The sequence below is a fragment of the Hypanus sabinus genome, chromosome 8 (assembly GCF_030144855.1).
Source record: "Hypanus sabinus isolate sHypSab1 chromosome 8, sHypSab1.hap1, whole genome shotgun sequence".
NCBI classification, from domain to species: domain Eukaryota; kingdom Metazoa; phylum Chordata; class Chondrichthyes; order Myliobatiformes; family Dasyatidae; genus Hypanus; species Hypanus sabinus.
Window position 1 is genome coordinate 33,911,449 of NC_082713.1, and position 26,736 is coordinate 33,938,184.

The following is a 26,736-nucleotide window of genomic DNA, read 5'->3' on the forward strand; positions in this document are numbered from 1 at the left end:
GATCTTCACGTTTATGATAGTGATAGATTTATCTTTTGTCAGCCTACAATAAGTGGCATAATGATGCATTGGCAGAATCCTAAAGCAGACTTGTTTAGTCATGAGCAGCTAAATTTCAGGTCAATGTTGATCTGACTATTGATCCTGACCAAGGTGTGCATTCTCACAAAATGATATTAAACTTATATCTTGTTAGTATGACTACATTTGAGTTTGTAAGCTGGACTCAGAATGGCATTGTATACTCAATCTCTGGCAACACCTGCTCTTCCAATGTAACAATGGTCCTCTTGAGCTGCAACGATTCATTGGAATGAGAAATCTTATGTGTAATAATATTAACAATCCGGGGAATATTTCCTCTAGACAAAGAACTTCCTTGCTGGAAATATCCAAAGATATTAGTAAGTAAGGTTTAGTTTTATGGAATATCTTTCTCTGAATGCCATAAAATAAGTTAGGAATTTGCTGCAGGGGTAGGTTATAAAGAAAATAGGGAGAAGGAACTTTATATGTTGCTATGTTTTGCAATAGTATTTCAATACTATATTTATATTAAATGTTAAGCATTTTGATTTTAATACAACTGTGATACATAATAGCAATTTATTTTCCTTATTTTTGCAATTATTATTCCAATGTTCATGGACTTAACTGTACTTTTCTCACCATAATGGGTGATGTTAAAAGTTAGCATATAATTAGCTGTTAAGTTGTAACATGCAGTCTGTAAAAGGGAAGTTCATTTTATAAGTTCCAATTGCCATCATTTTTATTGTCTTCTACTTTAATGTTACTTTTTTCAAAAAGCAAACCTCACAAATGCTGTTCAATAAATGTCCATTCATTTTGTATCTGATATTGTCACTTTTTTTCCACAAACATTTCCTGCACATGTTCACTTGGTTCTCTTGCTATGAATCCACCCAACTGGACAACGTAACCAAAATTCCCAGATACCACAGTGGCAGTCATTGCAGGAATGGACTTGGCTGCTTGTTGTATTGTGTAACAATATGATGCCTCAATAATGCTTTTTTTATATATAATCTAAAAGAACTTCCTTCATTCATTTTTGTCCCTTTTGCGATGGCAAATTTAAAGTTAGAATCAATTCATTTCTGGCATCGGCCTTTTGGAGTCTAACCCAGCCATGTCGGGATATAGATCTACAGTTTCTGATCGTGACAAATGAAATGAATTTGGGGATGAGATCAGAGCTAAAAAATGACGGTAATTTAGATCGAATCAATACTGATAAAGGTCACCTGCAAAGCCATGCCCTTAAGCGTTACTCACCTGAGGGAGAATTGCATGACTTTCTATCTCTTCATTACAATCAGTGATAAATAATGAAAGGGTAGATTCCACTGCTGAATTGAGCTATGAAGGAAAAGGATCCTACTGGAGCAAAATTTAGTAAAATTACATCTTGGAAGATTGAAAATGTTTTCTGAGGTTCAGCATAAAGCATTGTATAAAATTCTTATGTCCGCTCTTCAAAAAAGATATTTTAGGTAAATTGGTTATTACTTCCATACAATAACATTAACATCAGTACTGCTAATAATGCTAAATGTGATTTTGAGTGCTAGATTGGCAGTCTCAATCAAAGCGACTGCTGAATGCCTCTTACAGGAAGCTAAAAGGTAGGCAACAGTGCCTTGACCAACCTGGGCAAAAATGTAATGTCTATCAGTGAACAGACGTGTTTTTGGTACTTGATGCATCTTGAACTTGATCTCCAGCTATTGAAATGAGCTGGAAAAGATAAAAACAAAAATTTTCGAAGTTCCATTCCTCATGTGTACTGAAGGAAATGATATTAGCCACAACAGTAAAGAAGTGTTCATAGCTGTACACTGTGGAAACCGGCCCTTTGGCCCATCAAATCTCTGCTGCCCATTGAGCACCCATTCACATTGATCCCACTCCCATACACCCCCTGCCAAATTCCCATCCACACCCTACCAGATTCCCTTCTACCCCCTCTCAGATTCCCATCCACCCTTTTCCAGATTCTCATCCACCTTCTGATAGATTTTGTCACACATTAGGAAAATATAGAGCAGATAATTAATCTACCATTCTGCAACTCTTTGGGATTTGGGAGGTAGTTGGAGCACCTGGAGGAAATTCATGGGTTCACAAGGAGAAGCTGCAAACTTCACACAGAGAGCACCAGAGTGTCCTCAGGCCAATGAAGCAGTGAAGCAGCAGCTCTACTGTTTGTACCTCTGTGCTGCCTGAATCTGATTAGAGAATCTGGTTTTCCATATCTCATTTCCACTGTTGGTTACATGTCATCATTGGACAAGGGCAGATGCTCAGCTTTCAGGGCTCTGATCACTTTGAGGTGAATATTCCTGGCACTTATATCTAAATATATCACTTCAAAGTAGTCAGTCAATCGAGTGACTAGAGGGCTGTACATAAGCATAAATCACAAACCTCAGCAAAGAAAAATAGGATGAGAAATAAAAATGTGTAGAGGATATATGAACAAACAGGAAAATTTCAATGGAATTAGAGAATGCACTGCAACCCAAGATGTGTTCAGGAAGTGTATGGAGAGAGAGGGTGGTATCCTTCATGAAGTCCCTAGTGTCACACCTCTGATATCTTAACTTACTTAAATTTTTGCATACTGCCTTCTGTTCAAAAGCAGCACCAGGACCATCATTAAACCCCGTTTAATGAAATTTAAAGCTAGGCCAAAGGCTTAGGGAGTCTTGAAAGTCCTGGATAGAGTGGACATGGAGGGGAAGTTTCCAATAGTGGTAGAGTCTAGATCTGCAGTGTACAGTCCCTGAATAGAAAGCCGTCCCTTTAGAACAGAAATAAGGAATTTCTTTAGCCAGTGGATGGTGAATTTGTAGAATTCATTGTCACAAATGGCTATTGAGGCCAAGTCATTGGGTATATTTAAAGCCAAGAGTAATGGTTTTTGGATTTGTGAGGGCATCAAAGGTTACTGAGAGAAGACAAGAAAGATGTATGGGTTAGTATGTTAATTGGTCACATGGGTGTAATTGGGCAGAGTGGGGTTGTGTTGGACTGAAAAGGCCTGTTACCATGTTGTATCTCTAAAAAGCAACGACATTGAGAGGGCGAATAAATTAGCCACCATCAAATTGGAAGAATAGACTCAATGTGCCGAATGCCTAATTCTGCTCCTTTGTCTTCTGGTATTATACAAGGGGATGATACACAACATGTAGTTAGAAGTGGTGGAGGAGTGTAGTAATGGGAGTAGAAGGGGGAATGATGCAAAGGCTGGGGTAGTGAATGAATTTTATTGTGAACCGTACTAGGAATCTTCATACAATTTTCTAAGAAAATTACCTTGGACTCTTCCAATCACACTCTTGCCTCCTAGCGATTTAGAGTCATGGAGACTTAATGCACAGAAGCAGACACTTAAGCACACAAAGTCCATGCTAACCATCAACCACCATAGTTTCTGCTGGACTGTTTGGTGTCAAGGTGGCATCGCTCATTTCAAGTTCGAACAGGGTTCCAATGATGAAGTTATCATTGAGCGACACACTTTCCATGTAAGCAGCTTCCAACCTATCCAGAGTGGACAATCCTGAGGTAACCAAACCATTGCTGTGACACTTCTCGACACATCTTAATGACCCAGACGGATTAAAATTGAACTTCTGGTAACCTGACTCATCGTTGGATTTCCTCGAGGAATTTACAAATCTGATTCATGTTGTAAATCATGACATAATCTGTGAATGGAGTTGTGTGTTTTTTCAAAAATACCTTATGAATAAAATTATCATGCAATCCTTTACTGATTAGAAATTGGTACAGGTGATATTTGTGCTCTTACAATAGCTTGTTATTTTGATTTTGACAAATGGAGTGATCTGTTATAATAGGCCAAGTTTAATGTAGAATTTAATGTCAAATTAATAATCGAGAAGCTGCTTTATGAGGCTCTAGATATTAAAGGTTTGGGTCAAATAGTGAGCCTGTGCATTATGTGCAAAAGAGCATTCTTGATAGAACAGATGTGTTCCTAATGTTCCCATAATTTCTCATAACTAATGAATTGTATGAAATACATTGATTCCTTTGGAGTTTACATGCCTATGATAATTTCTTAGTACAACTCATTATCTACTGCCTCTCCTCAAAATACACTGTATAGGTTATAATAACTAAATGCACTTCTTTTAAAAGGTGTATAAGTGCAAATATAATTTTTGTAAGGAAAATGGACAAACTTTTTCACTTGACCTTTAACCACTCGCACTTTGTATGAACTTGATTCACTTGTGCATGTTTTTGTTGTTGCAGGAATCACCGTATGTAATGCTGAAGAAAAATCATGAACAGTTTGGTGCAAATGATAGATATGAAGGCTATTGTGTGGATTTAGCTTTTGAAATAGCCAAGCATGTTGGCATTAAGTATAAACTGTCAGTTGTCCCTGACGGTAAATATGGAGCTAGAGATCCTGAAACTAAGATCTGGAATGGAATGGTGGGGGAGCTGGTATATGGGGTAAGTATCAGCTTAAGGAGATAGAGAAATTATTTGTATACAATATAGAACATAAGCTGAACATCAGACATGAATTATTCAAAGCTCTAATTAACCCACAAAGCATAATGAAATAATCATAACTATTTAGTTGACCATACTACATTTTCACTGATGCTGGAACAAAGATTACTTCATAAACTAATGTTAGGTTGTAAGAAAATTGGAATAATTGTGTCATCATATCAAAAATAGTCCTTTGACAATGTTTAAATGCACAGTGAATTACTGTCATTTATCAGGCAATGGAAGTGATTCAGGAAATGAACAGTAATCCAGTTAGTGGAAAGCCATCTCATTGTAAAGTTTAATCCGAGATCCCAGAAGTTGCCTCATCCTGTCCCTTATGGATTTTCCTGATATTCAATTCTGATATACAGTATTGGTATGGAATCATACTGCTTTTAGCTAAAACTTGTACGTATCTGTTTAAAGTAGTGCTGGTCAGTTATATATTGGTCACCAGCAGCCATGTGTAAAACACAATCTTACCTGGATTAAGAAACTTGCATTTTCAATTATCTTCTTCACATTTGCATTGCCAAGAACATTTTGGAATCTTGTAAATTCACTCCAATTGCAACAGTATGCTTTTTATCTAATTGCCCCACACACAAAGAAAAATCCCTAGAAAAGATATTTGCTTGTAGGAAAAAATTCTGGTAGCTGGACCAGATTGGCTTTTAAATGAAATCTATCTTAAAGAAAATAGAGTGAGATGGTGGCCAACAGCATTTTTGATCTTTATGTTGTACAGTGCCTTGTCTAGTTATTCATATCAATTGCCACTTTGTCAAAACTAGATATATATATATAAAATCTATCTATTTGCCCTCATATTCCTACTGGAATGAATTCCAAGATGAAAGATCTGTAAGTAACAACATTTGATTTGCACTGGAAATAAGTATTGAAAATTTGTAACAACCAAATCTGTGTAGGCATCAGATGCCTAAATTAGTTCATGTCAGTACAAGATCTGAAATTGTACTTACAGCAAGTGCCCAGGTTTTTCACAAGCATGCGAATCAAACCACTTGGGCCAAGTACTAGAGTTAAAAAGTTCCAATTATCAAGGCCCCAAAAAAACTGCATTGAAATAAATTTATCCCCAGAATACAAATAGCCTCAAAGATCCAAATTGTATCTGTCTACTTTCAATCATGTTCACATCGACTTTCAGAGACAAAGCAGATGGCAACTTCAATTTTTAAGATCCATCAGAGATACTATAGTTGCTCTTCCAGTTGCAATGAATGTTGTACAGCTTTAATCTCTGATGTATCTGAATCTGTCTAAGCAATATCTAACAACAACAACATTTCCAGCATCTGCAGATTTTCTCTTGTTTGTGATCTAACAACATCAAAAATATTTTGCTTGTGAGAGAAACAATTTCAGCAGGACGAAGAGACAACAGTATGAGAATTGCTTTCATAGAATGATCAGCTTTCCGAATATGCAAGGCCTCTCTGCTAGTACACATATAACCAGACAGATTGGATATTTAGCCTTCAGTAAATTAAGGCTGCTTTCTTGCACTGCAGTTTAAATCTAATATAACATATAGTCAGCGTACTGAAGCAGAGCTTTTATCATCTGAGCAGATCAACCGGCTGCTGCCCTACAGCCATGACAAAGATTTGAAAGCTACCATTGTATGGTGCACCTTGCCTTAACATCTCCATGCAGAATTTGTCTTTAATAAAGACAAAGCAGAGAAGGAAGAAGAAAAAGAAATGGAAATTAGTGAAGACGATCTGCAATCATAAGTCAATCAAAGATGACAAAACTTGCAGTTATAGCACCACATGAAACATTGTATTTGATTTTTGCATGCCATTACCTCTACAACCATTCTTGATCAATACTCTTATTTTCTGTTAATACATTGACAAAGAATGTACGGTCTTATTCTCTGCTGCCATTTAATGAATATAGCTAGTACCTGTAGTTCATTGTTTCACCCTAGTTTGTAATTGGTGAGATTGTGTGTTGTCTGCAACTTGTTCTCCTTTCAGGGAGGGAGGTCTGTGTGATGTTTCCTGGGGCTCTTCTTGACACAATTGTGAAGTTTCATTTACTTGTGCTTTTCTATGGTACTCTTGCCCAGAACCTGGAACATTCCCTATTTTCTGAGAGGAGTAACTGGTCTGATCTGATGCAACATTACCCTGAAATGAATTGCCTAATGTTCCATTTTCAGGCATGCCACAGCTGGTGGGATCTCTTATAATTATCTGGAGATATTAGTTACTTATAAGTGTGAAATCAGCAGTCAAGACACATTCAGACCAATTGCAAAGCTTATCCATGCCAGATCTGAGGGACTCTTGTGAACTGGAACCCAAGGACTCATTAGTTCCTGTCAGAGCAATGAAGATTGCAGCTCATCCTTGTAATTTCCTTAGAACTTTCCACAGATAGTTTTTGAGTTGCTTAAGATGTCAGTCTTTAAGGCAGCCTAATCTTGTCATTCTCACCCATGCCAGAAAAATTGCTCCTTTTTGTATATACCATCTATAAAAATGGTGATGGGAACAATGATTTTTATCTTCAGGAATCAGGGATGTTCTGCCCAGGACACATAAGTGAAAATGATGACCAAAAGTTTGCTCCAAATTGGTGATAAGGCCTCAAATGTATAAAACTAACAAATTTCAGGTGGCAATTCAGAATCCCAGCATATTTTGAGAAGAAAAAAATACTGCTAGAAATCTGAAATAAAAACAAAAAAAGTGCAGGAAATATTCCTTAGATCAAGCAGCATCTGTAGGGAAAAAACACATCTCATAAAATATACTGAGCTGAAACACTAACACTTTCTTCCTTCACTAATGCTGCCTGATCCGTTGAATATTCGGAGCATTTCTGTTCCTACTCTCAATACAGTTTGCTTACTGGTGATCTAAGTGGGATGATAAACATGGATCAGTGAAAATCACAGCAAATCAGCAGACTCCCTTTGCCTCAGGATCCACTTGAACATACATGGAAAGACATTGGAGCTGGCAGAGTAATTGAGCAGAGCTCTATCCAAACTATACCACCTTTGAGGAGCTCTAAAATTGGCAAAAGCTTTAATTGGCACACTCTAAACTTCTAATGCCAATCATTTGGAAAATGTCTTATCTAGGAATGATGAGGCACATGAATTGTGCTCAGAAATTAATCCATAAAGGTCACTTATTGCCCGAGTCTCTTCCCCTAGGAGTCCATAAGCTACGTATTTGGTAAATGATGAAGTTTCCTCTAATCTCTAAATATGGCAACCCTTCTATGTCATGTTCCAACAAAACAAAGCTCTTCATCAATGTGCCAAGATTTTCCTTTAATCTTCAACAAATTATGATCTTTCCGGAAACTGTCCTTGGGAATGTTTTTGAAAATCAAAAGCACTTTACAAATAGCCTTCCTTCTCATTACCACCCCTTTGCAGCTCTACGAACTCTGTGACCGAAATGAAGGGAGCATATGGCAACAATTAACTAAATTAACTGAGTTTACTGTCCATTACTCCTCATCAATTATTCTTGTACACATAGCAATAACGGAACCAATTTTTCTTGCGGTCAGGAGGTAGGGAAGATAACTTAAATAGTCATTTGTATCAACCTATTTTGTTTATTGTTTCCATTGCTATTTCATCCTCTTCAACCAACACTCTTTATCTGTACTAACCTTTCTTGACAGAAAATAGACAGTTCATTTTACAGCATTTCCATCAAATAGTGTATGATGATGTGCACTTCAGTGAAATAGGAAATGCTGTGTCAGAAGTTATACAAAGATGAAAAGACAGTCATGATTCAAAAATAGACCCTGACATTTTATCATCATCCTGTACCACTGTCTCTTAAAACATTCATTAATGTTGGCTTCACCTTCCATTCCCATTATCAGTATCCTGGAACAGCTATAATAAGTATTTTGTGCAAAATCTGCACCAGGCACTGCGCATTTTTTGCTAAGGGCATTCCAGAACTATTCCACCCTCTACAGGGTGAGGAGTCTAATGGAAGTATCTACTACCGCCTAGATGTATGCAGTTCCAACAACTTTCAAGGAGTTCAGTATCAATGCAAGACAAAGGAATCCTTACCCCCTGGGCATTCCCTACCTCAACCACTGGCACATCGTAAGTCCGTTCAGTACCAGATGCACTAGATCAACTTGCCAAGGCTTCTTTAATAGCATATTTCAAGCTCACCCCTTTTGTTCATCGTCTAAATCCTCTTCCCAGCGTTTTGTACCATTGGATGAACTGCACAAAAGAACAAGAGTTGTTCAAGAAGACACCACCTTTTCAAGGATGGACATTAAATGCAACCCGTATCAGCTGAAGGAATACAAGTTCAACTGCTCACTATTCAGCAAAAGAAAGCTCAAGAACAAAAGTCAATACTAACCATTGGTTCATAAAGAGTTGGGTTATTTTGCTTAGATTGGAGAGATTATTCATATTTTGACTAAAATGCTCTTTAATTTGTCAAGCTAGTAGAGCAAGTCATTGTAAATCAGGGCATTCTTGGTGTTCAAATTATTGTGGTATATTATGGATATCTGCCATAAGAATGGAGAGATTTCAGGTCCTCAGTCAATTGCAGTAGTAAATACAACCAGCAACTTAACAGAATAGTAACATTGTTGTTTACTTTTATAAAATTATTGTAATGTCTTTAAATTTGTTTGATACTAATTAGCATTCTCCCCATTTCCAGAGAGCTGATATTGCTGTTGCACCACTCACTATAACTTTGGTTCGAGAGGAAGTCATTGACTTTTCCAAACCTTTCATGAGTCTTGGTATTTCAATAATGATAAAGAAGCCCCAAAAATCCAAACCAGGAGTGTTCTCTTTTCTGGACCCTTTGGCTTATGAGATTTGGATGTGCATAGTCTTCGCCTACATTGGAGTCAGCGTAGTCCTTTTCCTGGTCAGCAGATTCAGTCCTTATGAATGGCATATGGAAGAAAATGAAGAAGGACGAGATCCCCAAAATACTGAGCCACCTAATGAGTTTGGGATATTTAATAGTCTCTGGTTTTCTCTGGGTGCCTTTATGCAGCAAGGATGCGATATTTCACCAAGGTTTGTCATTATCACATTACCTTTGTGCATTTTATGGTCAAAAACTGATGCCATGGTGCATATACGTTACTTTTATTCCACCTTTAATTTTAATTTTGCTCCCCAACAAATTTTGTTTTAATATCCATACCCGCGCGGTAAGATCCACCCATTTAATCATCTTTCCGCCACGCCGCTAAAATGTGCAAGTGGCTTATTCTCAATGTCATTCACATAGCTATCTGAATAACTTATATACACCATGCCGAGACCGTAAAATGCATAAGGTCTGTCCTGTCTCCAGCACCCTTGGAGGGCTACCGTGTTTTTGCTGCATATCGCATTTTACGGTCAACAGTTCGGTGTATATAACAGAATCACGCTACATTTCGTAAGCACCTCCATTTTGAATGGAAAACTTGAAAAACAAATGCAGCAGCACCATTAAGGAGTACCTCCAAGCCGGTCTTGGTTTCTTTTGAGTTTGCATTAATTAAATCATTCTCTCTAGCTTGCTTTCATTTTCAGCCATCAGTTTCATTGTCTACATTTCATTTACAGGTTGCAGTATCCTGCATTGTAGACCTTCATGGATAGAGGTATAAGGAATCCAGTCTTTTCTAAATTTTAATTGTATTTAGATATACACCTTCTGGTGACAGTAGTAACATTTACAAAGAGTTCTGAGATTTTTGAATCCCTCTGCTTTAAACCTACCTATAATTCATTTGTGGCCAAACCATGTGATTCACCCACCTCTTGGAAAATTAAATAACATTGTCCTTGAAAAAATTATGATCAACTAAATGCAAGTGAAGAAATTTGTACCTAAAATTAATAAATCAATTAAACTAATCTAAGTAAGACAGATATCATCAGAATAAAAATGCCAAAATTTACAAAAAGATATGATTAAATTTGCAATGAACAATGTACAGATTTCTTTAGTTTCTGTTATTCAGGAAGTAAACTGAAGGATCATGGTGCATTACCAAAAATGAAAAGGGCCTAAGGAAATATTTGGGAAAAGAATATGATGCCCAAAGGGAGCCAGTCTTGCCTTTAAGAATCTGTAGATCCTACATAAAAGGAGAAGTCAAGAGTTTACAGTTTTGAGATTCTGGTAAAAAATACTGAGGCAACTATTTTGATAGAATGTGTTTATAGCCCGAATTACACTGCAGTTATTATTTTAATATTTCAGTTATTTTATTGGAGGAAAATGACAACATGAAGATATATTTACGTAACATTGGATCAAAGTGGAATATTTATTATTGATATCCATAATTCCCATTTATTGAACAAAGCATTCATTGAATATTCTTGAAACATTTAAAGTATTTGATCTTATGGATATGGGTCCTTACATAAATTTCTATCTACATGGTACAAATAGTTTATTGATAAAGTTCTGTATGTGAACCTCAAACTAAAATCCAGAAATTCTAAGCAAAGGATTGATCATTTTGATTTGTGGTTTTTATACAGATTTGTGCATAATTTATACAGATAGGCTGTGGTACTATATTCAATAGCCAAACTCCCATTGACAATAACCATATAGTTACAGTTTCAAAAAGGTAAATTTGATGAAGTGCCCTTGTTACTTTTCCACCTGCACTAATTCTAGCAAAGCTGAAAATGAATTTAGCACATTTAGAAAATATCAACATGACTATCTTAGACCATTATCTCACTTTCTGTCCTTAAACTTTTAGCCCTTCCCTTACTACTTGAAGTTTCCATACAATATTGAAGTACTGTTTCCATATAGAAGTTTGACAAATTAAAATCTGCTCATGCAATGATACGTTTACTTTTACAATGTGTGGTTAAGAAGGCATACTGTGCATTGGCCTTCATCAACCATGCGTTTGAGTTTAAGAGCCAAGAGGTAATGTTACAGCTATGTAGGACCCTGGTCAGACCCCACTTGGAGTACTGTGCTCAGTTCTGGTCACCTCACTACAGGAAGGATATGGAAACTATAGAAAAGGTGCAGAGGAGATTTACAAGGATGTTGCCTGGAGTAGGGAGTTTGCCCTATGAGAATAGGTTGAGTGAACTTGGCCTTTTCTCCTTGGAGCAACGGAGGCTGAGAGGTGACTTGATAGAGGTGTATAAGATGATGAGAGGCATTGATCGTATGGAGAGTCAAAGGCTTTTTCCAGGGCTGAAATGGCTAATATATGAAGGCACAGTTTTAAGGTGTTTGAAAGTCGGTACAGAGGAGATGTCAGGGGTAAGTTTATAAACACAGAAAGTGGTGAGTGCATGGAATGGGCTGCCGGCAACGGTGGTGGAGGCGGATACGATAGGGTATTTTAAGAGACTCCTGGATAAGTACATGTGCTTGGAAAAATAAAGGGCTATGGATAACCCTAAGTAACTTCTAAAATAAGTACATGTTTGGCAGAGCATCATAGGTCTAAAGGCCTGTATTGTGCTGTAGGGTTTTTATGTTTCTTTGTTTCTAATTCTAAAAGCAGCAATTTTTGTCAAGCAAGTAAGAAACATGAGCTAGAGAAAGGATATTTGAGAAACCGAGCTGGAGGAAATCAGGTTTCATGATGAAGATATTAATTTTTTCACCACAGTAGGGGAGATCATATTTCCCCATTCAACTTTCAGTACTTTTCACAAACATTCTTTTAAAATGGTTGATTCATGTTTTGTGAACACAAGCAAATTGAAGAAATTCTTGGGCTTAAGGACGAGCAAAATATTAAAAATTCCTTAGAACAATTACATAGAATTACTAATGTAGCTATAGTTTCCACTGTGTTTGGTATTATCATTCAGATATCATATTAAGATAGAAAGGACATAATGTCACAGTAATGGAAGTCCTCTGAAGCTGGTAGTTAACATTAGATTCTATAGTTAATAACCAAATTTTCATTCTTAATCATGGTGTTGATTGTAAGAGGATATATTTTCTGCATTTTCTTCTCTTGGTTTGAGAAAGTTAAATATCCCCCTCAAAAAATGTTTTCTTTTAAAGTTGCTTATCACGTATAGGTAGATACCTAACAATATCCACGTACAAGATTATAAACGATAGTCTAAAACTGGTAAAATGATTATTCTTTCTCCCCATTCTGTTGCTATCAAATAGCTTTTTAATTTCATAAGAATTAATAAAAGTTCTTCACTTGTGGCTGACTTGAAATGGATCTCTGTGGGTCTACAAAAAGGGATAATGCAATTTAATTACATTTCTTTATTTCTCTGTTAGGATTTGTCTTTCTTCTCTGGTCTTGATGGAAATGCATATGTTTTACATATTACTAACAGAAAATCACCTTCCCTCCCAACAACTTAACCTGACAGTGGAATGCCTTCACTTGATTCTGGCCCCCCAAGATCTGATGTGACTGTTTAATTGAAATGCAAAATTCCAATGAGATACCTCATTTGGTCATGCTTGTTCCAAAGAGGTTAAGCTGTTTCTAGGTATGATATCCTATATGGGGCTTTGAGGTTTGAAAATTGTTAATTATTTCATGATACAGCTGATATCCCAAACCATTACATGTGCCGTTGTTAGAACTCAATCATTTGAGTTGATCAGCTGTGGACGTTTCTATTTTGAAGAGACACACTTTTGGCTTCTGAGTGCAAAGGGTTTAATTGAAACACACTCAGATTCAATCCAAAACTATCCAACATGCATTATTTTTAAAGAACAAGCCTTATCAAACAACCTTTGTTGTAACTGAACATATTGATTTTGAAGACTCCAGAATAATTTGTGTGGGACATGCCACATGAAGGGTGCAGCATATTTTTCCACTGTGAGTATCATCATCTTTTCTTTAAAAAAAATAAGTAAAATAGATAATATATAATGATTTGGATATTGATTTTAAATTCTAGTCTTTATGAGAAGCAACTTATAATTTCTACAGTCCTTTCACTGCAAATGTAAAAGTCCCAACAAATACAGAGTGTAACACTTATTAAGCGTGCCTCTTTCACTCCTCCTTCAAGCTTTTTGAAATATAATGTTATTTTGCTTAGTTTAAAATCTATAATTTGAAGCAAATTATTCAATGCATTGCTCAAATATAAGACAATCTTAGTTTGATTTACCTTACAGAACAAGACTGATTTAGAGATTAGTTGTTGCAATTATAGCAATATTTTAAGAAGTCTTTGTTTTTAACTTATTGTATAACTTGCATTCTTACTTTGAAAATTTTTCTGTTAATGATTATCGATTTAGGTCCAATCTGAATAGCACATATGCCAGGCTGGCTCATATTACTCCCTAATTTGAAGTTCCTCACATTTATAGAAAATCAACCTATTAATGTGTTCCAGCTTTTGTCACTAGTCACTGTTTTAATCTTTGTTGTAACACTCAGCTCATTCAGCAATTACTATTTGAATAGTACAGTAATTTCAGTTAGCTAAATAACTGATCAGCTTTGCTATTCTAATAACTACACATGCAATGAGATATCCCCTTGTAAGTGCTTGTGTTCTATATTGAACTATGAGGGAGCGATAGAATCAACAGTGTTTGTGGAAAAGAACATTATAACTCAATTCATGTGCCTTACTCTCAGAAAAGCAGAAATTATTTTGATTAGATCTTATTTTAAGAATGCTTTCAATATCTAACGAGTGCAAATAGTGGCAACAATCACAAACCTGGTCGAATCACTTCCAAAGAAAAGGTGTATTATTTCATGTGTGACAGTAGAACAGTGGAATGCATTAAGCAACATCTGTGCAGGATGTTGCCATTATTCCTGTGTACCAATGAATGCCACATATTGCATTACATTAATATCCATCATGCCAGTCATCACAAATCACTGAAATATTTTGTTTGATGCCGCCAATGCATGGCATTTGTTGGCATGAACAGCACAAATGGCTTTGCTACTGAAGATACAATGATAATAAGTAGGAGTATCATTATAGGCCTAGAAATTACAGTGCATACTCAGAGTCATGTGATATTAGCAGAAGATGACTGTGTCAATTTTGGGCAAATTCCCAAAGTTCTCAAAGTCAGGCAGTGTGCATGGTAGAATAGGTCTCACATGTGCAAGTACCTGCAAAGTCTTCTCCTCCATGATCTGACTTTGGAGACATAAGAAATTATGCAAGAACTGTGTTAGACAATTGATTGGGGTAGGGAGGTGCAAATGTCCCTGGATATGGAGAGGAGATTCTGAGAAAAGGAATGAAAATACAGACAGAGTGGACTTACCTCTTTACTTCCCATTACACTACTGCCGTTTAGGGTAGGAATGAAGGTCCTCCATCTCTGTCTGTCAAACCACCACACACTGATACAGAAGGAATCTTCATTGCTGTTTCTGTAACCATATATTTTGACTAGTCAGGGTTATTACCCCTGAGAGCCCACAAATCTGGAGAACTGATGGAAGACTTTCAGTCTGGACTCTACCCTTTTACCTATTTGGCATGGAAGACCCTACCAAGAGACAAAGCACAAGGCCCTGACTCTAGCCAACATAGCTCTCCGGGTCATCAAGGCACACAAGCCTCCAAACCCTACAACAAGTTTGTGGTCCTCTTGGAGGAGAAGGAGTGAAGTAGGGAGATAATTGTAATGGCTAAGCAAAATAATGGGCATATTTCCAACAAATCTAATAATAATGTAGAAATACTTGAGACTTCTATTATCTGGAAGATTAAACAGTGTTAAGAACAATAGTTTTAAAATATATTTAAGGGGAGCCTCAATTAATATGATTAGCTAATAGCCTAGAGGTTTATGAAGCTACAAGAATCTAGCTCTGAGGAATGAAGAAAAAATTAAAGCATTAGAGCATTAGCAATCATAATATATTTAATTTTGAACCAGATACGGACAGAAACAAAGTGAAGTCCTAAATGAAAATACTGAACTCTAAGAAAGTAAATTTCAGTGAGTTGAACAAGGCTTCAATACAGGTGAACTGGAAAGAAAGTTTAGGTGTTTAAAACAAAACATGAGCCTTAAGTTTTCAAGACAGAGGTACTTTGGATTTAAGCCAGGCACTTTCCATGTGAATGAGGATTCCACATCTGGTGCTTCATGGATGGCAAAGCAATTTGACATCAAACTAAAAGCAATAAAGCTATATGACAAATGATAGACACAGATGCAATCAAAACTAGGCAGGGTAATGGAAACTGCAAATATCTACAATGAGCAAAGAGAAAATGAGAAAGTATTGAGAAAACACAAAATGAAATCCTTTTATAAATATAGATAAAAAATAATAATTTAAGAAGGTGCAAACATTAGGATCACAATTGGAAATTTGATCAAGACAAGAAATATTTGCACGGTCATCTTCTACAACCGGCAGTGTGAAAGTAATCAGCTTTTAATCATATTGTCTCTAAGAGGGATATTGCCCGAAACACTAGTATTAACTCTTCTGGTCTTCTTCAGAATATTTCCATAAGATTTGCACCTGAACCAAAAGGCACTTGTAAGGTTCGTTACTTCAACCATAAAACACCACCTGCAAGAATCACTCCGCACTGCTGACCACATTGTACTTGAGTGGATCTTGAATCTTCTTGACTCAGTATTACCAATTTTGTCACAGCTGACATTCAAAGTAAACAGGGTTTTGATCCAGTCATAAAGCAAGCAGGGCTCATAGAAAGGGATCATTTTTAGAAGTATTAGAGAAGAAATTAAGAGAAATGTCCAGATTTATAATCCAGGGTCTTGACTAAAACATACTGCAATAAGTTCAAATTCCACCACAGTATGTGAGGAAATTCAAATGAAAAAAAAGTGGAAAGATTGGTTATAAAACTAAACTGTTAATTTTTAAATCACCTTATTTATTTTAGTTTCAATTATAAGGAAAGAAATTAGTCATCCTTACAGTTTCACCAAATGTAAATCCATAGCTACGATGATGCGACTGTGTCTGAAATTATTGCTAATTTGTACTTAATTGGTAAGCAGTTCAAGAAAACATATCACCACATCTTCTCAATCTTAACCAGAGAGTTTTGCCACCGACAACACTTATCCTGTGTATGAATAATAATTACAACCTGAGACCATTGAAAATAGTAGAATTGGATCTGATGGCAACTTCTCAAAAGGCAATTGGACATGTTAATGAAGATGATTAATGTAAAGTGCTGTAGGAAAAACCTGGAGCACGTAACTAAATTTGACAGCTTTCTGAAAGGACTGGTGTAAACTTAATGGTTGCATCTCACTGTCATCCATCTGCTCCTCAGTCAGCATGAAAGCTTGTTTTTAGTGTATGAAAGAAATTAATAGGTTTGGTATGTATAAGACTTTATCTTTGTGCTCCAGTATAATTTTAAAGTAATTCAATAGAAAATCTAATTTTAAGCAATTTGAATGATCACTGATGATTATGGTTGAGTTTTGTTATCTGGTGTTAAAACTTGCTTTCGATCATGTCAGTACTTTTCTGCCTTCCAGAATAATTTGCGTCATTGACATAGTATACTGTATATCTGTCAAGAAGATGAGTGTTTTCATTATTCATTTATATTGTATGTTTTTGAGGTTATGACAGTGCCCTTGGATTCTGGAGAAGTCCCAGAGGACTGTAAATTTAAAACGTAACTCCACTATTCAAGACAGAAAATAGGAAGCTGGAGGCCAGTTAAACATTGTATCTTTGTAAAAATACTAGAATCCATTTTAAGGAGGTAATAGAATCATAGAATTGTACAGCACCGAAATGGGTTCTCTCAGCAAACTTTGTCCATACCAACAGTGACGCCTCTATATGCTAATCCCATTTTCCTGCATAGGGCCAACACTCCTTTCCTATGCAAGCACCTAATCAAATGCCTTTTAAATATTGTAATTGTAATCTAACTCTAGCATCTCTCTGGCAGCTCATTCTAGTTACTCACCCACTACTGTGTGAAAAGCCTATCTTTCAGATCTCTTTTTAATTTCTCCCTTTCACCTTAAATATGTGTATTCTCATCATAGACTCCCTTGTCCTGGAAAAAGAGACTATCTATGCAATTAATGCCCCTAATAGTTTTATATACCTCAATGAAGTTACCCCACAGGCTCCTACAATCCAAGGAGGAAATAAAAACACACCTCTGCTTGTCATCACGGTCATAACCACGCTCTTTGTATTTCATGCAACAACTTGGTAAATCATTTCTGCACCCTCTGAATTACTACTACATCCAACCTGCTGTGTGGTGAATAGAATGGTGGGCAATACTCCTAAGTGCAGCCTAACCATTCTAACCATGATTGCATAGTAGGGGAATTAAGGGTTATGAGGAAAAGGCAGGTACGTGGAGATGAGTCCATGGCCAGATCAGCAATGATCTTATTGGATGGCGGAGCAGGTGCAACAGGCCAGCTGGCCTACTCCTGCTTCTATTTCTTATGTTCTAACCAATGTTTTGTACAAGTGGAATGTGATGTCCAAATTCATATTCTCAATACTTTGACCTATGAAAGCAACCAAAGCAAATACACTTGCTACTCTATCCACTGGTGTCACCACTTACAGTGAACTATGGACTTACACCCCAATGTCCTTCTGTATACCAATGTTCTTAAGTTCCCTAACGTTTACTCCATATGTCCTGCCAGAATTTCACTTTCTAAAAAGCATTAGCTCACATTTGTCTGGATTAAATTCCATCAGCCACTACTCCACTCAACTTCCAGCTGATTGATTATGTCCATTTCTATTCTCACCGTCAGCAACGACAATTCTGATATCATTTGCAAGCATGCTTATCAGGTCACCTATACTCACATCCAAGTAGGACAATTACAGGGCAATCAAGCAGGATCCTGGAGAATTATGGAGGTGGAGTTCCCTAATTTATTCCTGATTAGGGTTGACAGACATTTGGACTACAAGGATCTGAGGAAAGTGGTGAAAGCCAAGAGTGGCCATGATCATATTGATGGTGGAATAGGCAGGAATGAATGGTGGGTGGCCTATTCTTGCTCATTTCAATTTGTTCTTCTGCTCTTGAGAAGATGAAGGTGAACTGCCTTCGTAAGCCTTTAGAGATATTCCTTTTAGGTACTCCCTCAGTGCAATACAAAAGTTCTAGGATTTAAACCCAATGGATCTATTTCTCAGTCAGGACATGTAGGAATTAACATTTTGCATCCCCAGTGTTTGTTGTTTCTAGTCCTATAGGCTTGGGAATGTTGCCTAAAAACTTTGGCTAGAAACTAACCTGTGTCTGTCCTTTCTGATATTGCTAAACCAGACTAAGCAACAATGAACAGATCAAGGTTGAGTAAGTGAAGCTAGATAAAAATGTTACCATTACTCTCCATCAAATGGTGATGATTGAAAATACACAATTGAAGCATTAATTAGATTTATTGATTTTGACTGGCTTTTTGTAGGCGGCATAACTTTGGCTAAGGCTTCACACTGACAACTTGGCCTGAAGCACAGCTCATTCTGGAGCACAAAATTTCAGTAAGGATATTTTCCAGTTTTTATAATCTTTTGAAATATCCAAAAGTGTTACTTATTTTGTGGAGTGAGTTGAATTGGCTGAAGACGGTCTTTTATGACGGCAAGTCAGATAATTCCTTCAGTATTTCTAGAAGAACCTAGTTGCAGGTATTTTCTCTTTCTATGCTGCACAATGTTGAAGATAGGGATGATCATGGAACTGACACTACTAATCAGGCGAACAATATTTCGAGATATGGCTCAACATTGATCTAATCCATTAGTTTTGGCATCACTGCATGCTGTTTTCATCATTCAGGATTACAGCAACTGTCAAAGTTGCCTTTTCACTTTCAGGTATCCCTTGGGTTGCTCCTGGCTTTCTCTTTATACACTGTGTGTATGAAGAGAAACTATTGTGTTTCCTATCTTGACTGGTGAGTGAAAAATGTTCCCGACTTAGTTATTAGATTTTGGTGGAATAAAACTACTCATAGTGTTCCAACTAATGCTTAGTTTTGAATAGCAGATCTGTCCTAAACTGACAAAAGAATGTGACAAATAAAGTCAGGAAGTGGTCACTCTTATCAATGCTGTGCACCTGCATTAGATAGATTGATGAAAATAAGATGTCTACCCCTCAGTGCTGGTTTTCATTATCTGCCTCAAGGGTAGTCTGTCAGCCAGTTTGGACAAAGATACTTTACTTGGAATCCATAGATGATGGACATTTAAGCCCTTCAATAAAGTTAATTCAGTCCTCTTGCTACTCACAATGTTTCTTCCAAGTGGTGAACTATGTGGAGAAATATTGAATTATCGTCTGAGGGAAGGGAAGGTAATTAGCAAGAGATTACCTTGTTGAGATCAGTCCTTGTCATGTTAATCACTTTAGTGGATCTGTCCTGCTGGAATGTTCCTAGTGATTGTGGTGGAGACAGAGGGAGGCTGGCTGAAAGTATGATTCTGTGATTACAAGGCTTGCTTGAGTAGATAACAATCCCAAATATCTGACAGAAAAATATGGTGTGTTTTACTGGGCTGGGAGTAACTTTGCCAACTCTAATTTTGATGTTGGTGGTGTTTCTTGCTTTGTTGTTATAATGAGGAACACACACAACACAACATGCTGGAGTAACTCAGAAAATCAGACAGCATCTATAGAGAGGAACAAACAGTCAACATTTGGAGCTGAGTCCTAGCATCAGGACTGGTAAGGAATTGGAAAGAAGCTAGAATAAGAAGGCTGAGGGAGAGGAAGGAGTAAGCTGGCAGGTGATAGGTGAAACTGGGGGAGGAGAAGGGTGTGGGGCAAGTGAGAAGTTAGGAGGTAAAAGACAGGATAGATATGGAGCTGAAGAATGGAATTAGGTGATAGAATGGATTTGTATTCTATCCCTTCAGCTGGGGGACTTTAAAGGACTTCAACTCAAATGATCAAATATCTCTTCTCAGTTGAGAATCTACATGAAACAACACAGCTTTGCTGCTCCCAGTCCAATTCCTCTTGACCACAATGTAATATATCACAAATAAAAAATGATGAAAAATGTAACTGGAAAACAAAATCACCATGAAAATGATTGGAATGACAACCGATTATTAATCTCAAAGGTGACTATAAGATGATTGGTGCTCGGATGATGCTTTTTTCTGATATTGAGATACAATAATAGTTCAGGTAATTTAAGTAAAGCCTCTGAGGAATTGATGGTGACACTGTGCTTCCACAAGTGGAAAGTATTCTTTTCCCCTGAATTTGGATGAATATAAAATCAGCTATAAAAGAATATGATTGATTATCCAAATGTAAAGCCAAATTTGGTACGAACGTAGGACCTAGCATCTGAGAGCCAGAACTATCAATTTCACAGTTCACATACATAGTAGCTCCCTGCCACTGAATTCAATTTTAAAAATTACAATTTACCCTCAATAATTAAGCTATGCAAGTCAGGAAAATTCAAAGTTCAGTCCCTGTCTGTAGTTGCTAGCCAATCCTGGACTGGGCAGACCGGTAAAGCATTACAATTAGTTTCATAATCTCCTGGCCAAGGAGGTTAAGCATCTGCACAGCTCCCAGGAGAAAAATACAAAATGTTGCTTCATTATGAAAGTATTCAACAGAAAATAACTTGGATGAGATCCCATTTGAACCCCAGCCTTGGTTAATAAATCTTGTTGTGATTGTCTTTCATTTTCTCAAAGTACAATTGCAGCAGTAATAGGTAGCCTATTATTGGTCTCATGTTGAAATACCTTGTTTTATTGTACTATGGAAATTCTGCCTCTAAACAGTCACTTTTCAATTGATCATCAGTCACCAAATCTGATTCAGCAGAGTGCTAATTTTTTAATTGCTGATGCTTCATTCTTCACAGCATCATTGTCAAGAGTTCAGTTGTCTTTTTGTACTCTGGCCCTTTCTCTTACTCCCGAACCTATTGTTGTCTTGACCCTGAAATATTAAATGCTGGAATGGAAACTGATCAATAGTCCTTTCTGACATTCAAATATGTGTGGTGGTCTGAGTGCTCTCTTAAATTTCACTTGAACCTTTGCAGGGAGTCAAGTGTCTATCCTCTGATGTTTTAAACACAGCTGTTAGCTTCTGGCAACATAATTACTGCAGTAGCTGAGTGATTGGTTGTAAAGGGAGGTGTGTTGGTAATTGGTCTCAAGCAATTAGAACTTGGTTGTTCAGCCTATCCAATTTTCTAGAACTGATTTTCTAGTTTTCTAGTTTTTTTTAATGAGTACTGGAGGTTAGAAAATAAAGTTCTTGTTGAAAAAAATCATACACAACGCATTGACCTTTGTAAGAAAAACTTAAGCAGATCCACTTGTAGAATACTTTCTTTGATAGTTCTGCCAGATATTGCAATATATCTTATTGTTTAGCAACAAAAAATAAACTGCTCATCATCATTTTTAATCTAAATATCCAAACCAGAGTTTTTCATCCAGACTAGACATGCTGTGATGTTAACTGTGTAAAAGCCTGACAACTCCTTGGACATCAAGTTAAATGTATCTTTTTAATGGATTACCACTGTATTTTAAATCATGGTCCTTACAATATTTGTTCAACCATGATGGCAGCTGATGAAATGGAATGAGAGGATCAACAAAGCAATAATGGTAACACTTCTGCTCACATTAAGAAATGTGAACTTTTAAACAGGTTCAACGAGGTTGTACAAATTTAGAAACATCTAATTAAAGGGCTCATTTAATTTTAAATGACTATCATGCCTTTTTTTGTTTCAGAAACTCTAATTACCATGAAGAAATGGTTAGATCCATTAAATTTGATTTCATTTGCCTCAGTCTCTAATATAAATATGACACTGTAATTAAATAGTAGACCTTTTATTTTATTGTTTAGATCTCTCTCGGGGCGAATTGTTGGAGGCGTCTGGTGGTTCTTCACCTTGATAATAATCTCATCATACACTGCCAACCTTGCTGCTTTTCTCACTGTGGAGAGAATGGTTTCCCCAATAGAAAGCGCAGAGGATCTTGCAAAACAAACAGAAATTGCTTATGGGACACTGGATTCAGGCTCTACCAAAGAATTTTTCAGAGTAAGTGTTTTTTTTTGATTGATATTCAATTGTTACCTTCAGCTAGTATATACTTCTCCTGCATGAAAGGTAATAGTTATGTGGAACAGGCATCAAGCTGTGAATCAATTTCTGTCTCAGTTTGATGAAAGCAAAGTTTGAGCTAATCTTATAATTACTGCAGATTTGTTCTCGGTCTCAAACATCCACCAAGGCATAGTCATTTATAGTACATTTCATTTCTAAACACTTTAATCTGATATTTCTCTCAAAATGACTGATTTGTTCTGGGAACACAGTGATATAAAAAGGATATGTGGAAAAATCCAGAACTCACCCTCTGCTTTTCACAGTACTGTTATCACAGACACCCTTGTTTCACGTATATCTTTCAGAACAGCTCACTATTCATGGGTTGTTGTTTGTCAGCGAGATAAATGCATCCATAATAAAATACTAATGCAATTATAGGAACTAACAGTATTTTGTGAGGTTGAGATGACAGGTTATATAAACCTTTTTATTTTGGCCCTACTCTTTTTCACTATAATGTAAGTCTAATCTAGATAATGCCACCAGCCATGTTCACGGCGTACTCTGCCTCATCCAGATGAATGGAATAGTGATGCACTGTAAGAAACACCTTTTCATGTCATCCATATGCTGCATATGCCTCTGTTGTCTTTTTAGATGTAAGATTACTTGGTTTGCAAATAATCATGCCCATGGTCTCAAGGATTCCTGGGTTGCAATTCAGAATATCACAAATGCACTAAAGGTGCAATTCCCTGTTGGTGTACTTGGAGCATCTTTCAGTTTCCATCTCACATGGTTCAACATTGCTAAATGTTTAAAGCAGGGGTTCCCAAATTTTATTATGCCTTGGACCAAAATGATTAAGCAATGGGTCCATGGACACCAGGTTGAGAACCCCTGGTTTAAAGGATCTTTGATGTCGACCTAATGACAAAAGGATATAGATATGATGGAGTCATAATCAAACATTCTGATTTAGGGTCAACTACAGTTATTAATAAAGAACTTGATTGTAGATAGACGTGCAATTCTGCTCTGACAAAGTTCTGCAAGCATACTTAGAGATGAAATGTTTGTCCTTCAGCCTTTCTAATAACGTGATCTTGGAGTTTAGAAGCAGATATAATAGCTAGAGAAAAGCCTGATACTGGAATGCAATTAGCTGGCATGTAATGTCATTGTGGCTTGACAATCATTTTGTTCTGAAATCGGGCAATCATAATAGGTAAGGCAGTTAATTCCTCTAGGAAACGAACCAATGAATGCATATTATCCTTTGAAATACCACAGAACATAATGTAAATTGTAGCAATCGAAGTATTTTCAGGGATCCTTTACACACATTTTTCATAAGCCAAGTTAGCCACTTATTCATTTAGTGTCATACAAGCATGATTCCACTGCCAGCTAGACTGGCCTAACAGTACGGCAAAATAGAAGATGACAGAAGGGATCAACCCAGAACCAGCAAATGAACTGATCTGTATTATCTCATGAGGTAGCTAATATAAGCCATGAAATTATTAAAGAATTAGCTGTACATGAAGATTGTAGTATTCCCCAATGGTAGAATCATTAGAACTGGGTCACTTCTGAATCTTGCTTTTCTTTACTGATGGAATACAAATGTTTAATTTAAATGTCATATTTGGTCTACTGCATTAAAAAGCTACTTTCCAAAAGAATTTTTAATGTGTCTGGAAAAATAGATGTCACTATCAATATCTCTACAATAACCAACAATATTAAGCAGTATCAAAGTTACACAAATTTCAGACGTTATTAGTTTACAATGGTATTGACTCTGAAACTGCCGGTACTTACTGTTATAATTCACGAAAACAGGGAAGTTTGGGTTGAAATGTAGTTGGATAGTTTCATACAGAACTTCTAAAGTTGTTGTCAGTCATGAACCGAAGTAACAGCTGTTTGCAACTTTTCCCAGTACAAAAAGGGTACTCGGCTGAATTGACTTGAACTTAAGTCATTGACAAGTAAGTCATGACCTAAAGTGTTCTGAAAAAATTATTACATTTTTACATTTTGTTATTTTGTTACATTTAACTCCTTTTTTGATTTTGTAACTTGTACATAATACTTTGCAAATTACTTGGCTCCAAAATAACTTTAGATATTTATTTTATAATATTTGAAAGGTTTTGATATTTTCAGCTTTGCATTAATACGTTTACTTGGAATTTAAGCATTCCATTTAATATTTAAAATGTTCATTAAAAAATTGTGCATTTTATTTATTTCTATACTATCTGTAATAACTCTTTATTATGATTGGTTGCTCAGCCATCTACATGACATAGATATTGGACTTAATAATGTCTGCTTCTAATAAAAACTGGTTTCTGTACAAAGAGGGACTTGTGTCGCTGTGAAACTACCTGGCAAGATCCAGCAAAGACTTTGCCAGCCAAGTTTGTCCATCACATATTAACAGTTAACTGTGCTTCAGTCTACTGTGGAGCACTTGACAATTTCTTTCTCATCCATGTCAGTGCAAAGGTCTAATTGGGAGTATTCGCTAATGTTAAATGCAAGTGACAGGTTCGAATTACAGTCAGTGTTGTAGGCGCACTGAAAGTATAGCATAACACACAAAGGATGAGATAAATCTCTACATGTCAGGAACAATTTAACAGCTGTTGAGAAAGTTGCATTGAAGTGCAGGAAGGAGCTGTAGAAATCGGGGAACAACTGGATCAAATAATTGGTCCAATGTTCAGATAAAGGAGCTGATGGTAAGCTCCATGCACTTTCAGAGGGTGGTGGATATGAAGTAAGATGTTTTATAAGATTTGTGCTTGTTTGGTCATTGCCGTCCAGATTTTGAGGAGAGAGGTAAAGCCTGTAAGATTTCTGGAGGGGTGTGGGGTAGTGGAGGTTGGAGGTGACAGAAATTGCCTATTGAATTGATCTTTTACAGGGATGCCAGGACAGTGCTGGAGATACAGATGGGAAATTATCTGATTTAGTTTGCATAGACAAGTTAATGATGGAGAAAATTGAGTATTAACGTCAAGTTTTAGGCAGGTTAACTTCGTGAGAATAAGAGAGAATTGAGGTGAGTTAGATTAGAGGGTGACACTTCTGCAGATGTGAAGATAGCTTTCTGCAGATGGCAAATTTTCAAAGGTGTACTTTGAAACAAAAAAAATTTAAAGTTGATTGTCTGAGAAACAAAGCATTGTACATAGTGGTTCTGCCCAAAAAAAAATGTGTCAGTGCTTTAGTCTAACTGATGCCCAGATGACAGGAAAAAATGTAAGACTAGGTTGACTGTAACAACAGCTGAACAGGTTATTCAAAACAGCAAGAGAAAAGATTAAGGCCACATGAGCAGTGACAGTATAAAATAATGTCAGGACTTGATGGGAGGACAAACTGCCCTGATATTTATGACCAAGAAGGTAGGATGCCAGACAACTCAAAGATGAACCTGGAGGATCTGCCAAATCTCAGATAACAGTCATCTGCCTGCAACCAGGTTGGGCAGATAGGGAGGGAGTAGTTGCAACTGAAGGGTTAACCCAGAGTCACTGGAGAATGATCCTCGGTTAATGATTGGCTGCTCTTGATTAAGAGAGAGAATCTTTGTCGGTCCAGGTAGGACTGAGTGAGGCCACGGTGGTGGTGAACAGAGGCACCAGTTGGGGAGATTGAGAGAAGGACCACAACTGACAGAGGTGGAGGGAAGTTAGAGAGGGATAGAGGTGAGAGGTCACATTTGGGGGAATTGGAAGAACAGCTACTACTGTTTGGCAGTGAAGGATCCAGATTAGTGGAGACTCTGCAGCTAGTTGTAGGCAGGGAAGAGAATCCTCAATCAGTGCCAGTTGATGAAAGAACAATGAAGAAGAGAGGCCACAAATATTTGGGGAGGTGATGGTATAGAATAGAGAGGGTAGAAGGCCAAGACCAGTTGGGTAGGAGACTGTGACCAGGATAGACTAGTGGGAGAGGCTGACAATTAGTCATATGAGAAAGCTGAAGGCTTTTGCTAGCATTTGATTTGAAGACACTATAATACAGAATTGGAAAGGACAAATGA

At 36.9% G+C, this 26,736-nt stretch overlaps 1 protein-coding gene across 3 annotated transcripts in view; it reads left to right on the top strand.

The window, feature by feature from the left end:
• Positions 1-26,736, top strand: part of LOC132398034 (glutamate receptor 3-like) — a 373,054-nt gene that overhangs the window by 270,493 nt on the left and 75,825 nt on the right. For all 3 annotated transcript variants that reach the window (XM_059976944.1, XM_059976943.1, XM_059976942.1), the window contains exons 10-12: positions 4,315-4,521; positions 9,282-9,652; positions 22,460-22,658. In XM_059976944.1, the coding sequence (XP_059832927.1) occupies positions 4,315-4,521; positions 9,282-9,652; positions 22,460-22,658 (777 nt within the window). The remainder of the gene's footprint in view (positions 1-4,314; positions 4,522-9,281; positions 9,653-22,459; positions 22,659-26,736) is intronic.